This window comes from Mugil cephalus, chromosome 3 (assembly GCF_022458985.1).
Source record: "Mugil cephalus isolate CIBA_MC_2020 chromosome 3, CIBA_Mcephalus_1.1, whole genome shotgun sequence".
NCBI classification, from domain to species: domain Eukaryota; kingdom Metazoa; phylum Chordata; class Actinopteri; order Mugiliformes; family Mugilidae; genus Mugil; species Mugil cephalus.
In genome coordinates this window covers 5,447,784-5,471,658 of record NC_061772.1, presented here as the reverse complement: position 1 = coordinate 5,471,658, position 23,875 = coordinate 5,447,784, and the positions used below count along the sequence as shown (strand labels likewise).

At 40.0% G+C, this 23,875-nt stretch overlaps 1 protein-coding gene across 3 annotated transcripts in view; it reads left to right on the top strand.

The window, feature by feature from the left end:
• Window positions 1-1,518: 1,518 nt before the first annotated feature.
• Window positions 1,519-23,875, top strand: part of syt7b (synaptotagmin VIIb) — a 91,691-nt gene continuing 69,334 nt past the window's right edge. Inside the window, exon 1 of one of the 3 annotated variants that reach the window (XM_047581042.1) lies at window positions 1,519-2,428. In XM_047581042.1, coding sequence (XP_047436998.1) covers window positions 2,380-2,428 — 49 coding nt within the window. In that variant the 5' untranslated portion in view covers window positions 1,519-2,379. The remainder of the gene's footprint in view (window positions 2,429-23,875) is intronic. The other 2 variants (XM_047581041.1, XM_047581043.1) reach the window with 2 other exon arrangements.

Here is a 23,875-nt window from a genome sequence, read left to right as displayed (position 1 = left end):
GGTTCTTAATCAGATGGGAGGTGAGGGCCACCGGCCTGTAGTCATTTATCTCAGCTGGCCGCCTAACTTTAGGGAGTGGTACAAGACATGAGGTCTTCCACAGAACTGGTACCCTCCCCAGCTGGAGGCTGGATGATATCCTCTACCATGAATAATCATCTGGCCTGCATCTTTAACTGGGTGAGAAAGGGACCAAAAAGGGCCTTTGTGTACACGCTGTTGCAGGACTGCATGTTTGATGTGAGGCACCTCAAAATACTAGGCTACTTTTAGAATCAGAATGGGTTAACAGCCACATACTTTACAATACAAGGAATTTGCTTTCACGATGTTGTTGCGCAAACGGGAAACAGTAAAATAATGAAATATATAAAATGAGCAGAGAAATATCATTCAGGAACCTGAGAGCAGAAAGGATTTTTTTCTGTGAGACACAGAGCGAGTAGACAGAAATGATGGCATTTGTTATAAGCATTAGTGGATCAATTATATGAAGGCAGGGTTTAAAATAGGTGAAGTGCTCCTTCAAAGCCACTGAAAACCCTAGCACACTAAAAGAGCACACACTGGACATTTAAGTCTCTTTGGATCTGCAGCTTTGTTTTTCTAACAGTATATTGAGTCTGTTTTGGTTTTTCCTTTCTTCAGCGACTGCTTGTCAGTTTGACTAAAATTTGACAGAGCTGCAATATAGTGAATCGGTGCAGAAGTGGCTGCGGTATGCTCCAGAGAGATATGGCAAGAAGAGAAAAGTCAAGTCATTAGAAGGTCAAATGGTGTTGGAGATCTGTCTGCACATGATATTTTGACTTTCAGTTTAAGTCCTGTTGTTTCATCAGTGATTTTACCAATTTGTTTGTGTTTTACAAACTTTTTTAAGTGGTTGTGAGGCTTATTTTTATAGTTTGTCTTATAGCCAGTTGATTTATTTGTTTAAAAAAATAAATAAATACATCTGTAATGGACTCTTTTTTCTGTTCAACGTTGATCATATCATATTGAATCAACGTTAATTCAATCTACAGCCTGACCATATTTCAATGTTGATTCAATGTCTTTTTGCTTTCTGGGACTGCTACATGTGGCAAATCATATTTCTTTAAATTAAATAATCTTTTATTGTTTGTGACCAACCCAAAAAGGTTGTCAATTTATTACATTTAATACATACAGATAAAGGCATATACATAACAGAGACTTGCAAGGTTATGTGGTTGGGCAAAGAATCATTAACACCGTTTATGGAAGACAGCGGTTTCACTTGTTATATTAAGCAAATGTTGAATGATATTAAAACTAAGCCGGACCATAGATTATTTTAAATATCTAATAGAGGAAAGATAGATACTCCTTATCAGCAACCAGACTACCGCCACTGATTGATGTGTAACACTAGAGACCGCCAGTGAGCCATGTTTGTCTCATGGCTCCGGGCGAACGTGAACGGTGAGTAAATGCACTTTACCGACTGTACAGGCCCATTGGCTCTAATGACAGGACGATGATAATGAAAGCGCACCGACTGCTCATGACACCGACACTAATGAAAAGCTTTTTAGAAGCGTAACACGTGAGGAAGAGGTGCAACCTGGACTACAACGTCGACAGGCTGTGCGTAAAAGGCATCTGTATTCTCACTGACTATAGATGCCACAGTGTAACCACCGGTACAAGGAGGACCAGGACCGATTTTCAAAAGCAGCATTTGTTCTGTCTACTACTTCAGCCTTTGTACTCTCACTGAGTGGTGGCAGAGTATAGTAGCCTATACTGATAATTAGAATCGGCTTGTCAGATTAACCACTATTACCAGAAGGAGAACTGATACTAGCCGCACTTCACGACCATGCAGTTGTCTTTGTAAAGACAAGCGATAGTGGCTCATTAAAAATACGAAATATCTCCAGGATTTCAGTTTAATTGGGGTCCAATTCATCCAGGAGGAGGGAAAGCTGTGCTGTGACGGAGACCTCCGATGAAATGGTCAACAGCACTGAGGGCGCACGGATTCCTCGCCTCAGCTCTGAGTAGACGACCTCCTACCGACTTATTTCACGTCACCCCGCCCGTCTGCCTGCCGTCTCCTCCCTAAAACCTTCGCTGCGACCAGCCCTTTGAGCGACTCCGAGGAAATCCAGTCTGAGGAGGGAAAGTGAGAGAGCCAAAACACACATACTCCCAACATCACCTAGACTACCTGCTCCAGCACAACAAGGGGAGGAGGACGCACAAGTGCAGGCGCGTCCATGCGTGCCAGCCGAACAAGACATTAAGCGGGCAGAGGACCACAAATAATAAATTGGAATAATAGTTTACCTTGAGAACTCTTTGGAAAAGCGCACAGCTTTGCTACCAGAACAAGACAGCCTAAATGAGTACATGGTAAGAAGAGTCATGCATCTCAACAGAGAAGAAGATACCAGCAAAGGTGAGTAAAAGATTTAAACTGAGCGTCATTTTAATACGGGCTCCCCAGTTCAACGCTCTCGCGTTGGTTTCCAGATGCCCTTGAGTGTGTAATGTTGATGTCAAGTAATGATGTTGAGGGTCATTCCAAGAAGCTAATGGTAACTGCTGTGATGGTTCTGTCACTGTCTGTCTGCCTTCAAAAGGCAAAGAAAAGCCTGACATGGCTGGAAGGGCTGTTGCATATACACCCAAGGTGGCAATATAGTGACTGTTTGAGAGACGGACACTTGGGCACTTGTTGTGCTCGATTCGTATCCGCTGTGGATGATCGCATCCACGGTGGTTTTTGCACGAGGTGACCCGAGCATGAAAACACAAGGTCATATTGATGGGCAGCCCGCCGTGTCCGTGTAGCTTCGCGGTGCATATGTTTGTATTGTAGTCTGTAATTGAGACGCCACGGATGTATGCCCTCCGTTGTGGTCGGAGGGAAGAATTAGAGAGCAGACGGTGTGTAATGACACGAACCCCTCCATCAGGATAAGTAGCGATGAAGTAAATGGCTTATGGTACCTGTGCCAGAGGCATGCAGGGTAATTTTACTGTCAATCTTTGAGCCGAGGTCGAGGTCACTGACTAACACCTGATGCTGAAGGAGATTTGCCTCTGTCTGTCTGTCGCCGTGACGCAGCCTCTGTGTTAGTATGCATTGTCAAATAAACACCAATAGGACTTGTCTCGTGTCCACCACACCCACGCTGAGTAAGTTAAGCATGATTTTAATGCAAGATATGCAGTACATGCAACATGACTATCAGATGCACTGTTGTCTCAGCAATCTACTGCATGTACGTACCATTACAATACTGCAAATGCAAGTGAGACATCAACAGTGTAGTTCTGTCCCGATGTCATTTTCTTAGTTAAAATATCAAGCGTCCCACCACACTCAAAGTGTTTGAAATCTCTTTATAAAGTCTCGTTTCCTCACATCTGGCAGCCCACTCATGATGATATGATGATGCTGGCAGTGGAATTACAACATTTCATTTCTTATTTGCAAAAGACAAGCTTTATGGGAGGCTTATATCTTTGTTTTTGCCATCTGTAAAGCATGCTGTTTAGTGAGGAGTTCCCCATGTGGTGAGTGGCTCCCTGCACAGTGGCATACTGCATCACCCCTCATCTAAAATGTCTTACGACCTCATTGCCAGATACCATTTCTCCGGGGACAAAAGATGAGTCACCATCTGCAACTAGAAGTGATTTCATGATTACATGACAGGCATGTGTGTATGTGTTCTTGTGTTACTCAGGCTGTGGGGACATAAATTGACTTGCACACTCACAATGTGGGGACCCGTTTCCCTTCCAGAGAGAAAACTGAAGTCCCCACAACTTAAATCGTTCCATTTTAGTAGATACACTTGGTCAGGCTTGGATAGGGTTAGGTTTGGTCACCAGAAAATGTATGCGAGTCAACATTATGTCTTCTGAAGTGATGGCACCATGGCTCTGTGTGTGTGCCTGCCTGTGTGAGACAAAGTGTGTGTGTCTGTGACAGTGTCTGTATATCTGAAAGTGAGAGGGAATGTGTCAGAGAGTTTTGCAAGTCAAAAGGTACTAATGAAAATGCTAAAAATAACAGCAGGGCTTAGCCTGAAAGACAGCAATTTACATATGGAGAAAGCTGGTGTAATACATATTATGAATGCCGTTGCATAACATTGATGATGGCTCTGACTCCACTACTGATATAATAACAAAGCAATTTTAAGACAGAGCAGTCACATAAATCTTAATATAATCCATGCTGAATATATATTGTATAAAAAGTGAATAGTGACAGCTAGTTTGCTGTTTATATATATATGTATTTTGATATTTCTATGGAGATCTAAAAAAGAAAACGTTACCATAACCTGTTTAAATTCAGTTAACAGTATTCATGCTTTCGATCAAACTATCACGCGTTGACAAAGCGCAAATAAAAAACAAATCTTTTTTTTTTTTTTTTTCATTTGTTCAAGGAAACTGTTCATGTGTTACCAAGCTATTCTAATAGTGTACCTTACTCCAGGTGACATATTCTGTCCCGGTTTCTAATGTTTACTGTGACTGGGCCGTTCAACACTTAAACTCTATGCTAAAACAGATGGTGTTTTGTGCTTATAAGCTGCCTGCTGTGTCAAAATGAATCAAATCAATAGCTCAGATTCATTACAAAAAAAGTTATAGCCCAGCCTCCAGCTTTAATTGTCAGGTTGCATTACCTTGAATAGTCTAGACGACACAGAAAAACATTTTTCCTGCAGACAGTCTATTTCAAGTTCAATTTCAGGAAAGTGTCCATTCATTAAAGCATTTGTAATTCATGGTAAAGCAAAAGTGACAGTTCAGTTTATGAAAATATGAATCTGCAAGTCCACAAAGACAACAGTGTAAAGCCATCTCAATATGTCCCTTAGTGAACGTAGAATATGTTATACAGCCAGATCAGTGCATTTGTTTAGGTTTTAAGTGGTGAGCGCAATATTTATTTTGTTGGCATTGCTCCACGCTTTCTTGAAGTGACGCATTCGGAATCGCAAATACATGTCATGCAAATTGAGATAATTAATTAATTAAACACAATCACAGGTAATCATGTGACTATATCACAGAGAATGCAACTACTATGAGATGCAACCATAAGCGTTATTTTCATTAATTTTCATTTCATTTGAATAATTTTTATTTTTTTTTAATGGTAAGGTGAGGTCAAGGTTGTCCATTGTTGCCAGCAGTTCTTTGAAAAGTTCCTGCCTTTGAATCCGCCTTCAAACTGGGGAATGGTTTTGGCATCCCTGCGTGACTTGGTCCAGTTAATTCCTGGAATTAATTGTTTGTGAGAGTCACAAGGAAATGTGAATATGGAAGAACAATTAGCATTCTCTGTGTGTTAGCTCTGTTACAGACTGGTGACCTCTTCAAAGTGTATTCTGCTTCTCACCTCATGTGAGCTTCAGGCTCCAGCTCCCTGCAACCTGGCACAGCGTAAGCAGAATAGAGGACGGCAGTCATGCAAAGTAGTACTGTACTTAATTTGAAAGTACTTGTGCTTTGCAAAAGTCATTCCATAAATACACCAACTATACTACATTGGTTGTTTTTATCTGCTTTGCATTTTGTCATCAAATCACTTTATAAAATATGTTGTAATATTGTTTCACATAACACCTGGCAGTGAATAATAATTGTAGCAGAAGTCTGTGATTATCTTCATAATGGATTAGTCTGTCAATGGCCTCAATTAGTGTCTGAATTGTCTAGTCAATAAACTGTCACAAAAACGCCAGTCACAATTTCACAGTGCCGCTCGCACAATAATACATTAGCAGTGATAATTAAGTAACACAATATGTTACATATAAACACTGACAGCTCCTTCTGGTGCCCAGTAAGTATTTTTGCTGATGATACTATGTATTCTGTTCAAGTCAGATTTTCAACACAGAATTTTTACTTATAAACTTGATTGTATTACTTTAAGACACCTAAATACTTTTTGACCCACTGGAGGATGAATGAGCGTCAATAGTTTGTGATTTATTTTCCTTTTTCTAAGTTTGGGTATATTCTGACAGTCTTACTATTATTCTATTTACTTTACAGTCTTTATACTATAACCTTATTTTAATGATTGAACTAAGTAACCCTGAATTGATCAGCACTCGGGACGTGTTGAAGTTTGTGGTGGGCTGACAGCTTTGCGTAGCTTTTGTAGTTTGTTGAAATCTTTCTGCAGTGTTGTGTTAATTTCACTACACAACAAGGCACATGTAAATGTCAAATATTGGGCCGCTGTCGTGGAAAAGTGTCAAAGAAACTCTTTATTAATCCAGCACGTGGTCAGTTACAGATAACGGCTTCAGTGGTAAATGTTTAATTAATAATAGTGTTCAAAATTAATGAACCAGAATCTTATTAGTGGTTTGAGACAAACTGTGTAAGAGAAGAGAGAGAGACAGAGCAGCAATTAATAGACTTTCAAACAATGGTATTTTTATTCCCTGTTTAACTCTACCAGAGTGTTGGGAGGCAAGCCACTTAGATTTACAGACATAAGAGACCAGACGGCGAAGACATGAAAGAGGAAATATCTCTCTCTTCTTCTTTGCTTCACACATATTTATAACCAAAGAAGAATATAATACAGGACTCCATCAAAACGATGTCTTAATTGAAAAGTCAGACGGAGGAGGGCTTAGAAATATACACAAGCGTTGCAGATAGTCATAGACAGGTTTGTGTGTGGTGACTAGACAAACTGATTTACAGTTAGAAATAAAGGACTTGGAAATAAAGGACCCAGACCTACCTAGGTCTGGGTTCAGGTCCGGCTCCACCCTTTCTGAGTGGAGTTTGCATATTCTCCCTGCGTCTCCAGGTACCCCGGTTTCCTCCCACCCTCCAAAGACATGCTTATTATGTTAATTGGTGATTCTAAATTGCCTATATGTGTCAGTGTGAGTGTGAATAGCTGTTTGTCTGTGTGCTGGCCTGCGATAGACTGGCGACCTGAAAAGGGTGTACGCAGTCTCTCGCCCAGTCACCTGGGATAGACTCCAGCGACCCCCGTGACCCTAGTGACAATAAGCAGTAGTAGAAAATGAGATGAGATGAGATAATGACTACTGTAAGGATAGTGGATTTCATATAACTCCACTGAATTCACACCAAGACAAACATTTTTGTGTTATTAAGGGCATGACAATGACAGGTGGGACTCAGCTTCTGTCACCCTCCACCTCTTTCCCGATTTTTGAATTAGGCAGGAGTTATACTAAGCTCAAATTAACAGTGATTGAGTAGCAAGCTACAATACAATTTCAAAGGAAGCTGACAAAACGCAGAAACAGGCTGACGCTTGACACTTGTTGCGATGTGACCGGGAGTATGTGTGTTGCTGTCAACACTGACAAAATTGCAGCTTTTATTGCTCGTTGCGCAAACTCACCATTAGTTTCACTGCTTTACCACACATGGAATCTTCACATCGTGTCTGCGCGTCTTTAAATACACCCGAACCCTAATCCTTGCTATGTATAAAATTCAATGAAATAACACACTAAAATCACAAAATGTGTTGTGTAAGCATGCATTGTGAGTTGCCGTGTTACTCACAGACTGGTAGATGATACCAGGCTAGTTTATTACATCAGAATTGGTTTCTGGTGACGGTCCATCACCATCATCACTGTCTGGATTTAGCTGGGTACCTCACAATTATTGTTGTAGGCAAAGAATTTGGAATTTGGTTAAGGTTGCATCAAGAACATACCACTGTACCAGCAGTGTGGGTTGAAAATGTTGCTGGCAGATACAGGAGGCTGGTGGAGGAAGACAGAAATAGATAATTGGAGACAGAGGCAGAGAGGATGGGAGAGAGGTGGTGTAGATTTTGAGTGAATATCTATGTTACTCATCCCAGAAGTGAGTACTTCTGAGAAGCAAAAGACAGAAAGAGACATACCCTATGCCTTTAATCAGTGAACTCATTGAAGCAACACTGGTCTCCGAACACTGCAGACAGGAAAGAGGAGGACTTCAGGGGAAAGAATCAAGAATCTGGATGTGCACTATTTTTTGCAGATTTATGGTTACACATTGTGAGACAGAAGATATCCTGTATTTAGTGAAATGCTGAGAACAATAACAGTACATTTAAGTGTCATTTGCATCAGTTTGTTCAACTAAATATAGTCTCTGAGCAGCTGGATTCCTCAGTTAGAATCCTGGGTTCAGACTGAAGGATGCTGGATCTCCGCATGACGCACAACTTTTTTCTGGCTAAAAAAGTTGCATACATGTCCAGGGTATACCCTGCCTCTCGCCCCAATGACAGCTGGGATAGGCTGCCAGTGTAATATAGTGTGTATTTGATGCACATCATTTTCTGTAACTGCTTATCCTCTGTCCGTCTGTGTTTTCTTCTGCGTCTCTGCACTCTCCACACAATGAATGATAAATAAAGTATATCCACGCACACTTTTTCACAGTCTCCACTCCAAGGCATTAATGGAGCCATGCTCCATTGTATTTATGAAAAGGGCAAGTCTTGCTTTCCAATTATGCTTAGGTGCCATGCCATCTCTTGCTGCATTCAATCCAGAGGAAACATTTAGTTTGGATTGAATGAAGTGCAACATTTGTGAAGCACATTGGAGGTGGCAGGTGGTGTTTGCGGTGGATGGCAGGCACACAAAGCCAACAAGTCTCACAGAGCAGACTGTGAGAGCCCAAACTGAGGTAAGCTTTAGGCACCAGACAAAGTGAAATCTCAAGTCACTGTGGACTGTTTTGCTGATATGTTCATCCACCCTCCATACGGGGCTTTGCCAGCTCATATCAATATCAAAACAGCCTCTTTCATTACCATCCTTATTACTGTGGGTTTTGGTGGGCTTTGTCTTTGCATTGAAGCCTATGGCTTGGGGCTCTTGCTGAAGAGACTACTGCTTTTGAGTCTCCTGTAAAAAAATAAATATATATATATATATATATATATATGTATATAATGAAAGAGAAGATTGATATGATTTATCTTATCACCTACAGATCCCACCTAACTCGATAACAGGTGCCCCAATCAGTAGGAGTTGCTTGTGCTGTGACAAAGACGTGACCTGCAAACACTGCCAATTGTTTGTTGGACTGCTGCAGGCGTCGTGCCTTTCTCACAGCTGAATTAACAGTGAGGCTCCTTGAATAAGGGCGAGCTTCTTGCAGGCCCTCTTTTTGATGATCTTTAAGGTACTGAACAATAGGCCAAGCTGCCTAGAAACCCACTGTGAAGTGGTGATTCTTTTAGTTTTGCATCAATGTAGGATAGGACAGATATAGTTTGGGATTCCTGTCTCAACCCACAGTGACCTTGTGTGACTCTGAAAGGCTCTCAGGATGAGTAAGGCAAAGGGACTATTTGTGGTTTGTTCTTCTGCCCAGAATGGAGGCTTGAGTGAGGGAGCCCTATTGCATCAACAGTAAACGTGAAACTTGGCTCTCTCTGTGTTATTGAGCTGCACACAAAATTAATTGTTTAAGTGGAGGATTGAAGCCCAGCTGGATGTTTGGATGGATGGATGGATGGATGGATGGATGACGAAGAATACAAGAATATAAAACGTGTGCACCCCACCTAGAGAGACAGAGAGGCGAACAGGATATTATAAGAAAAGATATCAGCAGTCTAGCCAGGAACAGATGGTGTGACTGAGCTACGCACAGACAGGATCTTCCTGCCAATACAGCGCTGACAGAGAACAGTGTCAGCATGTACATGCAGACACATATAAACACAGTCCTCGACTTGTAAAAGTCTTGATGAGGGATCATCAATGATCTAAAAAGCCGACATTGCTGTCACCGTCACACCCCCAGTCCTTAATTTCCTCTCTCCTCTTTTATTCAGTTTCCTCTCCTTTCTTTCCACTGTTACTGTACCAACCCTCATCTTCTTCCACTAAAACTCTATTGACTCTCCAGAACTAAAATGATAGCATAATGTGACTGAATACTAACAAACCCTGATGCCTGATGATGAAGCAAGCTTTTGGTTGATTCAGTTTTAGGAAACAGTTCCCAGAAAGAAACACTTAGAGTATGTTGGACTCGTACATTATTCATCGCAGGTAGTAGAGATGCAATGTAATTAAATAGGCTAATGCAAAGAGGAGCTTAGGGACTATTAAATGTACCACAAATGTTTAGTTCACAGTTAATTTGATTTATAATTTGTCTGGTGTATATCAGACATCCTAGTAAGTATCGCCCTGGGCTGGAGCAGACATCAGCTCGGGCCCAGGCTGTATGTGGAGTCCTGAGAGTCCTGGAGGCCTGTTTTAGACAAAAGGTGTAGACCAGGCACAGAGAGATGAGATGCAACTCTGATGAACACACACTGACCACAATGGTGGGTATGGCACACTGCTGTAAATGAGTATGGTTTACTTTTCTTGCAAACCTTTACTCAAGTTCTTGTGAGACCTTGCATGTATTTGCTTCTTTTTTTCATTTTCTTTTGAAGGAGAATGTTTACAAAAACGATCGAGACGTTTTCTCCTCAGGTGAAAAGTGAGCATTTACCTTTCTTGCACAAGACTGGAGAAATCACTGGGCGTTCAAAGGTCTTGTTCAGGGTAGCTGTTATGAGAACTCTTAGATTATTCACCAAAACTGGTTTCTCTTAAATCCAGGGTGAAATACAACCCATGTAATTACTGAAACATACCTGACTATACAGTATGAGAGTGAGTCACACCATCACCTAAATCACTACTGCCTTTACACTGCCTGGGTCAGTACATGAAGTCAATGCGATGCAAACTAATCTATAAATATACCTTATATTTGCTATCCATTGTTTTCATTATCAATCTATTGCTTATTTTTTATGTTAGAAAATAGTGACAAATACCCATGATCAGATCTTCAGATTTCTTGTTTTGTCCAAACAACCATCCAAAAATCAGTCCTTCAGTTTTACTAATGTAAAACAGAAAAGCATTACAAATCAGTAAATATTTGACATTTTAAGGAAAACTAATGACTTGGTTGCAGGAATGATAATTGGCTGGTTGGAACTGGTTGGCTTTTCAGTTATATAGTACCTTCTAAAGATCAGCACTGTCGTTGCCAACATGCCAAACTTGGCATGTGTCCCAAAGCACTGCTGTGTCATTAATTGGTGCAGACTCTCAATTTATATGCTTAATTCGTGACATAGATTCTAAAACAAATATGAAAATAGTTGCTGATATATTTCTGCTGAAGAATGCCCAAACCTCCTTCCCCTTTCTTTTTCAAGCAGAAGCCTGACCTGACAATTCCCACTCAGTCATGCAGTTATTATTTTAGTGAGCTAGTTTCCACTGTCAGCCTTCGTCTGCCAGTTTTTCCTCTGCTCTCAGGGCTGGTGATCAGATTTTGGTTTCTCCTCAGTCAATGAAAGTAGCGGTCTGCATTGCTGCACACTGTGGCTTGCACTGGAGCCCCATTACAGCCCTCAGCAACTGGTTATTGTGCTGCCGCTGTGTCCTTCTCGAGGCGGTTGAACAGCAACTGAAGATGTGCAGCAGCGTTCTTCTCCTGAGGCGCTGAGGGCATGGAGGTGACTCAGCCTCACTCCTGAAGTACAGACCTGACAGGCTGTTCCACAGGCAGTGAATTATTTTAAGAAAATTTTGAGCAGGATACTTTCTGTTTTCCCATCTCAGTCTTCAGTTTCCTTGTACATTTTCTTCTGAATACACAGAATATTGCTTTCCCCACTGGTACACAATATGTTTTATTTGTATGATACCAGCATGTGTACTGTACATGTAGTGAATATATCCTTGGTTTGCTGTTGGCTGCAAATATTCTCTCCTCTCCTCACTCATCAGCAATCTCCTCACTCTATATAATGTAATGTATAAATGCATAAATAAAATATAAAGTGCTTTTAAAAGCCTGGCAAGACCTGCACAACCTCCCAATTGAAGCCGCCCTTATTTTCCATTACGACTACAACGCCCACCACCTGCACACTGCCTCTGATGATTACAATTGCCATATTCTTGTTATGAGGTATCTATACAGTGTTCTCTCCCCAGGGGAATGAGATGGAGAAATATGAGTGTGTTTGTTTACAGGTTAGCATAATGGAAGGTCCCATCCGTTTGTAGATGAGGGTGTTTGCTCATGCATACGTGAGCCTGTGTTTGCAATGATGTGCGACGACGTCCACATCAATATTGGTATCAATGTCAATCTGAAGTTCTCCTGCTTTTCCTTCCCTTTGCTCGAAATGGATTGTTTTTATTTTGCCTGCGTACCTAAAAACATCATACATTATATTCCCTAATTTATAGTGATGGAACGTGGCCAAGAATGGAGGTAGGGACATGAGGAGGGTGGAGAGCAGCGCAGAAAGTCAACTGAGGATTTTGGAGCCAGAATAGGGTGGGATATCAAGAGTATGAAGAGATGCACTGAAGAAACTGGGTAGCTCACATAGCTACATTTTTTTAAATCTGAAAATGTTGAAAGGAAAATCAACTCAGACAGACACAGCAATGGCTTTCTGACCAACAAGAGATAACTTTGGTTTCCATTTGAGCAGGTTGGGTTCTACTGGTTCCCGGTAAGAACCAGATTGCAGTCAGACGAGCAAGAGTCACAACATGGGCATAAACTGAATTCCTGAAAACAAACAGGCAAAATGCAGGAGAGCTGTTTTGTCAAGCTGCAGTAAATACACTTGTATCAACAAGGACATTGCAGAAGAAAACTATATTTTGAAAAGCAAAATATATAAACACACGCAAGAGTTGTTGAAATATTGGTTGGGTTTGGGCAAATTAAAAATTGAGTGTAAAGCTGGTGCTGTGGTTGAAATGTGTCAGAAAGTCTGTGGATCAATTGACCTGGAGCAGTTTGGCTGAAAAACAAAGTAAAACTGTGATCAGAGCAGTTACAGTCAACTCGTTATTTCATCATATTAATTACTGGCAGCTTTGGGATGTTCACCTCCACCTTCTGTGCCAATTAATTAACCAGGGCACCCGGATGTTCATTATTGTGTACATATATTACAGCTAGTGTCACTGTTTCATAGAAGGCAGACCCAGTGAATGAGCAGTGAATGACCTGTACACATGCATGTGTAAACTTGTCATGTAATATAAAGTCTGCCTTTACACTGGATGCATTTGAACACAAAGGGGGAAATTAATTTGAGAACAAGAGAGAGACAGCAATACCTGGTAATACCTGAAGCTGAACGCTAATGACAGTATGTGCCTTTCTTACAGAGCCAGTGCCAAAATGCATCTTAGTGTGTTAACATGCAACATTTGCTTAAGTGCAGCCGAAGCATATAGGAATACCATTAGTATTTGGTCATTATACTGTGAGAAATATTTTATACACACACACATGAGTTTGCCCAGCTGTGAACTTCTTCTTAGTGCTGCCTCCCCAGCACACCACAGCTTAGAAGACGGCACTCTTCTAAGCCCTTAGACCTTAGATTGGTGAGGAAATGGAGATGGTCTGATCTTTTTTGTATACTGAGTCTATGTTAGTTGACCAGTCCAGTTTGTGATCCAGATGCAAACCCAGGTACATCTAGGTCTGAACCACCTCTACACATTCCTCATTGATGGTTACAGGCTGCAGGTGAGGCCTGGACTTCTGGAAATCCTCTGCCCTCTCCTTGTATTTACTTGTATTGATGATGGTTCTGTCCACACCATGAGATGACATTTTTCACAGTGTCCTCTGAGGACCTCTGCAGGTGACACAACACGACTGTGTTGTGCCTGAAGTCTGAGATGTAAAAATGCATGTAAATAAGGAAGGAGATGCATAGACAGTCAGATTTATGGTGAGGCACAGAGTAGTAAACAGGACCTTAAAAGAAATCCTGAGGATGGTTGGATATTGTGGTTGTTTACTTGACTACATCGACTGGTGACAGAGTTACAGAAGAGACAACTACACAGCTGGGCCAGTCAGTGTTTATTTATAAATAATAGCTTTGAATAATTTAGAGGAACCATCAAGAGACCATGTGGGTTATTCCCAAGTTGTATGGGCAGAGAATGAAAAACAGTCTTGAATTTCGAGTGAGCTTCATCATGTCCTCAGAAAAGATCCAGGTCTCGTTCCCTCAACAAAATATCTGAACATCTGATGTTAACTACAAATTCAGACACAAACACACTGTCCTTCTAAAATAATTCAAGCCATAAATAAATTAAAAAAAAAAATCTCTCCTTCTCCATGTTGCAATTTCTCTATTCATCAGTTCACATCTGTCTCTTTGTGTCTCACCATGTGTGCGACTGTATTTGCACTGTCTGCTCCTTGTGATGCTGTCCTAGATTGTTGTGGCACTAGGGGCCCAGAATCATAAAACATTGGTGTGCTGCATGGATCACAGGAGCGCAAATCAGACACACAGAGGCAGAGATAAATAGCAAAAAATAGCAAAGGAGAGTATGTGACAGTGAAAGTGTGCCTCTGGATTTGTGTGTATAAGTGGAACAGATGTGTGTGTGTGTGGTGTGTGAGAACGGAGGATAAAGAGGAGACTGGAAACTGAGAGACGGACAAAAGGTAAAGAGGCTGGTGTTTGTTTTCTGCTCCTTTAGATGCACTGCTTCTCATCCATGCTGCCAGATGGATAGAATACAGTTTGTGGCCCTGATTCAATTATGTAGATTTCCAAGGTTAGTAGCAAATGTAATGCTCCACTGTACATCTCTAAGTACTGTTGGGTTCTGAAAACAAAAAGCAAACAAAAAGCATCTTCTACATTGATGCACACTCAGTTCCATATAACTGGCCACCCATAATCTAAAGTTCTTTTTGTTCAGTCCTCTACACCCCCAAAACAACTTACATCTTGTTACATCATCCATCCAGAAGCTTTGATTCACTTGAGTTTCATGCTCATTTATCATATCGTTAGCTTTCAATTCTCATATACACTTGAGAAGTCCCCTGTTGGCTCACAGTATGCTGATACATTAGCAAATTGGTAGAGAGATCTACAGTAGAAGCTCACTTATTTTTGCCCTCTCTGCTGTGGAAAGAGCAATGCACCCATATTCAGTAGTTACGCAGATTAGCATTATAATGTGATGGACGGCACTTGGTAGGCAGATAAAGAATGTTTATTCTACTGTCAAGAATGGAAATAAAAACATTAAATGTTATATTTTCATTATACATTAGTAAAGGCAATTGTCAGGGTTATGTTGACTGGTTTTGTAATGTGCTACCAAACTGAAATTTGGTGATTGTGGACTCAATGCAGAGGTGGGGTTGAGCTCACACACAGAAAGAGTTATGATTACATTTTACTAAAAACAGCAGTTTCAAACTTGCAGAAATGTATTCAAGCATTACTGCTGCAGAGGCTCTTCCATCCACAGCCTGTTTGTTCATGCTAATAGGATAGTGCTATGAACGTGCAATGAATAATTAGCTAATTACATGTGGTTCTTAATTAGCTTTATATACTATGTATTGTATCATATGTAGATTTTAGTAGATTCAAGGATGACAGAATATAAGAAAAATTATGACACGGGGAGCTTAGTCAGTTTCCTAAGTCAGATAGTTTACGGGGAAAAAAAATTGGTTATCAATTATTATATATCACTGTATAACTCTATCTTATTACTTGTGAATATGTTAAAGGCTCCTTTGACCTAATTTTGGTGTTGGATATTGTAACTAACAGGACACAGAGAGTAAGGGTCAACGGGATACTGTCTGACCAACAGTGCTCCTCTACTCGCTCTCCTCAAGGCTGTGTGTTGTCACCACTGCTCATCTTGTACACAAATGTGTGTCAGAGCAGACAGGAAAACAGAGTCATTATAAAGAATGCTAACGATTCAGTAATTTTTAACCTCCTTCAGGATGGTGGGAGCAGCCACGGCCCAGTCATTGAGGATTTTGTTCACTGGTGTGATGACATCTGTTGCTAAACACAACAAACACCAAAGGCATGCTGATTGATATCAGGAGGAAACCTTACAGGCATGACGTCACTTTAATGAAAGGTCAGACAATCGAGTGTGTGCATTCATATAAATATCTTGGGACTGTTGTTGGACACTTGTGAAGTGGTGTATAAAAAGGGGCAACAATGTCTACACTGTCTTAAGAAGTTGGCTCATTGAACAAACCATTATGACCATGTTTTATCATGCTTTTATTGAATCCATTGTGTCTTTTCCTTTAGTGTCATGGTTTGGTCAAACAACTTTAAACAGAGGAAGTCCTTAGACCAGACAGTTAAATGGTCTAGTCATCTGCTTGGGGAGTCTCAGCCATGTCCAACATCCTCTGTACCAGCAAGCAGGTACAGAGGATAACTACATACATTTTAAGGATGTATTCACACCAGGAAAGTCCTATAGTTGAGTTGCTTTGGTCTGAGCCTTTAAAAAATAAAAAACTTGTTTTGGTTATATTGGTTGTATTCACATTGCATTTTTTTCATAAACAGACCAACATTGTAAACAAACCCACATGTGTCCTGTAGCCGCTCACTTACTGGATAAAAATTATCGGGGAGATCTTTGACGAGGTTTTTCACTTTAAGCTTATACTGCGTCAGAGTCCCGTTAAAGCCTGCCTCACACATTCTCTTGGCGATTTGGCCGTAGTCGTCAGTATTTTTGTGTGTCAACCAGATGATAGTCTATATGCTCATCAAATATATATCAAGGAGGCAGCGCATCTCTTCTGTGCTCCACGTTGACCCATGGCTCATTCTTGGTATAAAATAGAAACAAATGAATGAATGAATGAAACGACTGATGACCGATCACAGCATTTTTAGTAACTTTTTTGTTCCTGGTATACCAGTTAGTGATCAATCTACACATTTGATTTTTTTCTTCTTTTTGCGGATGAAACTGTCGCTTATTTTTCCTTTGGACACCTGCGGCGAATGGATTATATTAAGTTTGTTTAACTTTAAACAAACTTAAAATAATTTAAACATTAAACATTTAAGAGTGGGTTGAATGGGGCAAATTTAATTTTTTTTTGTTAGATTTGGAATTATTCTGGATTTACATAATCTAAAAAAGGACATTATTTCTGTTAATTAAATGCAGGACGCCCTACATGTGTCAGACTTTTGTGTGTTGTACTGGTGGTTTCAAAGGCGGGTCAGTTTTTACGTAAGATATTAATGAATTAATTAATATTATTAATTCATTAATCACATTAAAATGGTAAACTGTAGTCCTAAAAATTGAGTTGTTACAAACAGAAGCCCGTTTAATCCAAAAAGGCGCTCAGATGTTGCATTTGGTTAGGAAAAGATTCAGATTACATTCACAGCACAAACGAAGAGTACCAGGATTCGTTACGGACCAAACAAGTGAACTGAGTTCCAGCTGCAGAGGTGGTCTCGGTTCACTTGTTTGGTCGGCACCAGAGTCCGCTGATTTGTATTGACACCTACCCAAAAGGTCCGCACCAGAGAAAAGATCTGTTTCAAGCGGACTAAACGAGCCTGGTGTGAATACGACCTAAAAGATCACTCCCACCCACCACAGGTTTTCAAGCCCAAGGTGTAAAACAAAAACAGCTTTGTCCCTGTTGCTCTCACACAGTTGAATAAGCTGTGATAACTTTTTTTTATCTATTTATATTTTTATTTGTAAAGTCATTACACTTATAAAGGTAGTGATTGGGTTTTTCATTTCTTTTTACTTGTGTTTTAAATTTCTTTTACCACAGCCATTCCTTTACATATTTTATTGATCTTTTATATACTTATTGGTGGATCCTGTGTAATATTTTTTCTAGTCAGGTCGGACTTCATTTCACATTTTATGTTACATGTCTGTGAGCTTTGTATTTGTGTCAGTGTAAAAGGATGTCATCACCTGACTGCAAAACAAATCTACCTACAGGTACATATGAAGTGACCTGAACACACATTTTAATATTTTAATATATATTAAACGTTCATGTTTACTTGCAGCTGGGGCAGGCTTCCGTCCCCTTGTAACCCTCAAGAGGTTAGAAGATGAGAATGAGAGAATCAGTTTACTTGCTGTCAGATTTTGCTATGCTGCTGCATTTGCTGGTGTGTTACCTGTAGATCCATGAAACCACTCTCAGGAATTATATGAAATCAGAGACGTACAATGTCTGTCTCAAACCACACAAGATGCATGTTTCATTTAGTTACCCAGACTAGACTTTCCCAAACAGGGTTTACTTGGAACTCTGAGGATCCACAAACAGATTTCAGGGGGAGAATGGAATTATTTGACAATTTATTTACAAGATGATAAGAAAATATTTGCAGCCCTTTCTTAAGTCCATTATTAAATTCGGTTATTCGGGTGCCACAACTAGTTCCCTCTCTCGAGATATAAACTGTGACACAACATGGCAACACCTGACAAAACAAACAGATAAAGACAACAACTAATGGGCTATACATCCAGAGAAATGTCAGCCAGCTCAATCACTTCTGGTGTCATCAACAGTTTAATGTCCAATAGGCCTGTGTTCTAGGCTGAGTTTAGTATAGAACATATAGTAAGTAGGGGGTCCCTGCTTAATCTCTTCCTCAGTTTGGGGGTCCTTGGCCTGAAAAAATGATGAACCCATAAAACAAACTTCATTAGGAACATAAGGCGCAATATGGACATGGTTGTCTTTGTCTTTAGGTTGTCCATCTGTCTGTAATCGGCAGACGTCCCATTCTTGTGAGTGTGACATGTCGAGGACACCTAATAGATATTTCTTGAAGTTTTGCAGAAGTGTTCACTATGTACTGTTGACTGTAATTTGCTGGTCAAATGTCACTGTGAGGTCACACAACACATTCCGCACAAACACTATTAGATTCATACAAGGTGCATATATTCAATATGCATCTGAGTAGACATGGGAACTTCAATTTCACCAGTACAAACGGTTAAAGGACACAGACATATAGCATCTACATACAGTATAACTCACTAAGCTACTAAAGGAGTTCCAAGAGTTTTTCCATCTGTGGAGCTGTCAGACATTTCAAACTTTTTTGTGGTTCTTTGTTTGCATTCTCATTTGGCAACGACTTCTGGGTCATCATTTATATTCTCTTCCCTCAAACCTTCCTCCGGCTCGTCTTTTTAGGCCTCCGTCGCTTCTCTTTACTCGCTTTCTCTTTATTTCTCGCTATCTCTCCCGGCTCTCTCGTGACTCATTTTGCATGTCTGAGTAATTATACACATCCACAGGCGCACACATACACAACAATACAGACAGAAAATTAGCACACAACATAGACTTATTTATAGTGATGGGAAAAAGGGATCCAAATTGTAAATAGAAGCTGCACGACTATAAGGAGAAGTGTATAAATGTAGAATGCACCAAGGTTGGTGTTTATTCTGAAGAAGGATCACAGTGTGTGCATTAGCCTGCAAAACAGCCCTGAGTTAAAGGGGAAAGTGGGTGCGTTGGTGTGTTATTTCAGGTATAGTGAGACAGTATAAATATGACTCAGGGAGGTTTTGGTAGTACATACATGACTTTGAAGGCTTATTAAATGTCAAAACACAGTGTAGGAGCTCCTAGTGTTTTGAGACAAATTTTCATTAAAGTGGAAAGGTTTCACCGTGAGTCATTTTATCCTCTGTTATGATGATCTCCGGGTTGAAATTTGCCATTCACCTTCTACAGTAATATTCCAGAACTGTACTTGTCTCAGATACAAAATTCAAATTTGCTCTAAATGAAATCTGGTGCCTCTTTGCTGCCCATTTAAAATTTGCATGAAATGAAAACGTGTAAAAGCAGTGCTCTCAGTGATATTATAATAGAGATATTTAATGAATACCTTTTAAACTCCTATACGTCCAATGTCAGTTGTACGGCGTGTCTGAATTCAGCTAACTCTGTCCTTGAATCCTCACCGACACGCCCACAGCTCTAAAGAACAGAAACAATCATACTCATCCAGCAGCTCTGCACGCTTAATGACAAGGTGGATTAGGTTACTCTTGCCATGGCCCCTGGCTGTTGAAAAGTAGAGCTCAGTGAGGAGATCTGGGCATTTCTTTTGAATTAGATATGACATATTAGAGAGACCATTAAATTAATCATGACAAAAGATTCCAGCTCAATTTCAATATTAAAACAGTCTGTCTTTAATAATGACTAATTATTTATGCGGCTGTGACTTTACACAGCCAAAATTTGATGAGCAAGTGGCAAAATGAAACTCTGCTCTGCATTGTGGCTTTGCATTCTGTGCTTTAGAAAACAGACTTTTTGTCTGTAAGACACAATGTTATAAAGCAACTTAACCCCTAAACATGTGGCTTTCCAATTTGTGTCTCCTCCCAAGTTACGTTAAGGTTGTTAGTATCCTATTCCTCTCTCAGTTTCATTTTATAGAATTCTGAATGAGATCGGGAACTTCAGGAAGCATGATGCAGCAAATGAATTACTCAACAGAAATTAAGAAAACAAAGTAATGCACAATTATGTGACTCTCTGGCAAAAAAAAAAAAAAAAAAAAAAAACAGACTGGGGGAAAATAGAAGTTTAAACTCACTCTTGCTATTCCCTAATGAAGACTTGCCATCACAATGACACATACAACATTTTATAATTACACTTCTGCAACAAATGAGGTCAGGGTGGCTGGGCTTGGAGATGAGAAATGAGCGTCTCGCTTCAGCATCAGCATGACTGTCTGGTTCTGTATATAGCCTGATATCCTCTGGGTAACCAGTTGCTTGTAGATCCCTGTCGACAATGAACATGTCGCCACCCCAGTCAATCAGACCACAGTCTGCAGACGGTCGATACACAACAGCGATTCTCACAGAATACATGGCACATTTTTACTTCCTGGTACAGAGTGTAAAATGTGTGCAGCACAAAGTTAAGCAGTCTGTTTGACCACAGTTTTCGTGAAGTTTCGGTAAGCTATCTCAGCTCTGCCATAACCATAACGTCTCTTGCATGATGCATTCACTGACATCAAGGTCAAAAAACACACTAACTGGTAGTGATGCATTTTATATTAACCAGCCACGATTGTTAGGATAGAGCAACCATAGATGTAGACAGAGGTGTGATGGAGAAACAGGAGTTAGGAATCTAAATAGATTTCTATAACTTACTGTCTCTGATGCCAAGTAAAAATAAAAAAGAACCAGTTAAGCATCTAAGAAAAGTGTCTTACGCTCCAGAGAAAAAAGAGGGGTTACACAAGAAACAAGGGGATTGAAGACTGATGGACTGTAAACTGTAGGCACACTTCAACAGTGTCTGTGTAACAGCTGTCACTGCCAGACAAATTTCCCACACTAAAACAACAATGACAAGGTTAAAGATCCCTCAGAAAACAACCAAACAAATTGCTTCAGTTGGAGGCCTGAAAATATTTAATTTGCAGTGACTAAGTCCTCTAGTGGCAGCAATAATTATAAAAGTAGCAAATCAAAATGCCAGGATTAATATATCTCAGTTGGGTGGAGTTTGGAGTGGATTGAATTTTCAATAAAACATTAAACTTTAACATGGGTAACTACTGTTTATTTTCTGTTTCCATCTAGCTATCAGCTTAGTTTTATGTTGTTTTCTCAGAAACCAACCTCTGGTTTATTATTATTGTTAAACCATGATGACAGTGTAGGTAAATTTAATATGAATCCCAGGATGTGCTTAACCTTAAATAAGTCCACACTTATTATATAAGTCCAACACCCCAGTGTTGTCAGTAAATAAGATGACTGTAGCACTAATTCCGAACAGGTTTGGAAATAATACACAAATTATGTCCTACAACAGCTAGAGTCATCAAATCTGGAAACGCTTGTACAGGTCGTGTATTTCCAGATGGTATGGACAAACTGATGCTGTTGCATAACCTGTAGAATGTATTGGTTATGTCTCAAATAGCTTCTCATTGTTTAAGACGACTCCAACAAACAAATTCTAATTAAAGTTTAAAATTGACCTGACTTATAACTTTCAAGATGATGTCACAAGGGGTCTCTCTACATAGCAATATACGATGCTGGTGTTGAGCAGTTCTGTGCACTCAACAATAATTAATGAATGATTAAAGCTTGAACTGTCAAGGTCAGCGCATCAGTATTTCTCTCCAGTGTCCAGTGCCCATGTGGTGCTCGGCAAACAACCCGGACCTACACACAAACGAAACAAAAGAACTGATTATAGACTTCAGGAAGACCAGGGACGACCATCTGCCCCTACTCATTAAAGATGACAGTGTGGAAATCACCCAAAGTCATAAATTCCTCAGCATGCACATCACAAACACACTTTCCTGGGCAATACACACAACTGCTGTTATCAAGAAGGCATTGCAACGCTTTAACTTCACTCTCCATGTCTTAAGGAAAAATCATCACAGCAGAGCAGTGATGGTGGCCTTCTACCATGCAGTCATCATTAACACTTTGACATACGGACTCACAGTCTGTCTAACGTGTATGTATGCTGCTGTGCCACTGTGATGAGCCCCCTGCAATTTCGTTGTATTACTTATACAATGACAATAAAAGCATATTCTATTCAGTGTAAAGTTAATATTAAAATCCATCCCTACTTTCATTCTGTTTCATTACCAGCTTATTAGAGTCCATGCTGGAATACATCTCTCCATGCACCGGGCAAAAGCATTGATACAACTTAAACAGACTGCCAACATAGTCACGGGGCTCACACTAACACATTCACACATTCATATTCACACCTACTGTTTTTGCGGTTTGTGACGTTTCCAGTTCTCCAAGTGACATATACACAGATCAGCAGGTGGGTTAGACCTGTGAATTAATCAAATCATGTAAGTAAAATAGGTAAAAATTCTCACTCACTCAAAACCAAGTGAGTTTGATTATGAAAAAAAAAAAAAAAAAAAAAAATAGAATCACACGGACTCACCGGTTGCCGGGTGGATAATTGAGTGCTGAATCGGTTGATGCAGAACTAACACAGAGCCCCAAAGGGAAGCCCTCATAAACTCTCGGAACGTGGAAACTCTTCACATTTGACTTTTTTTTTTAACCACTGAGCCATTGCAAGCTCTAATACATATTAATCACAAAAACTAATGGGGCCTGTACCTCACTGTATTGTTTGAATTAGCCTAATAGGCAGCTCATGGCGCTTTGTTTCTGCAAAGTGTGGGATAAATGTTCTTGCATTTAGCGTGGAGGTTACTCATAGCAGAAAAAAAAATGTTATCAAGAAGACAGAATGTTAATTATTAAAATGTAGTTACAAGCTGAAAACAATAGAGGAAAACTATGGCTGATGGTCAGCAAATTACATGCTGTCGGCCTGATTAATGAAAAGTGACCACACTGGTGAGCAATTTCTCTTCAATGTGAGCATTCAGTTAACTGGTCTCTCTTAAAGCAGATGGAGATAAATTGAATATGTGTCTCAGTGTGCAAGTTTAAAAAATAAATTACAGGTATAAAATAATAGTGTATGCTTGCTCTGCACTCCCTCTATTGATGTTCCTGTAAAGTTTAAAAATGCTTAAAAGTGTGTATTAGACAGTTTATTTGTAGCAACAATAACATTTTCTTATAAGGAGCTTGACTTTCTTTCTTTGTTAAAGATGTATCTTTTAAACAAGTCAACTGGAAACAACATACAATCAGCCAGGGACAAGTTTTCCAGCCAACTCACTAACATAAGCTTAATTGGTTTTCTGTGTGCTGCTGTTCTTGTAGTCATCACAACAGATAATCAGGGAAAAATGAGGAGCCTCCTCTGACTGAATTTAAAGTGGTAAATCTGCCATTATCATAATCATGCAACAGTGCAAATTTTGACAGATGTAGCAACACTAAATGATTATCCGATCACACAAGTTAAGAGCCAACAACAGGGTAGAGAAGACATAACATGA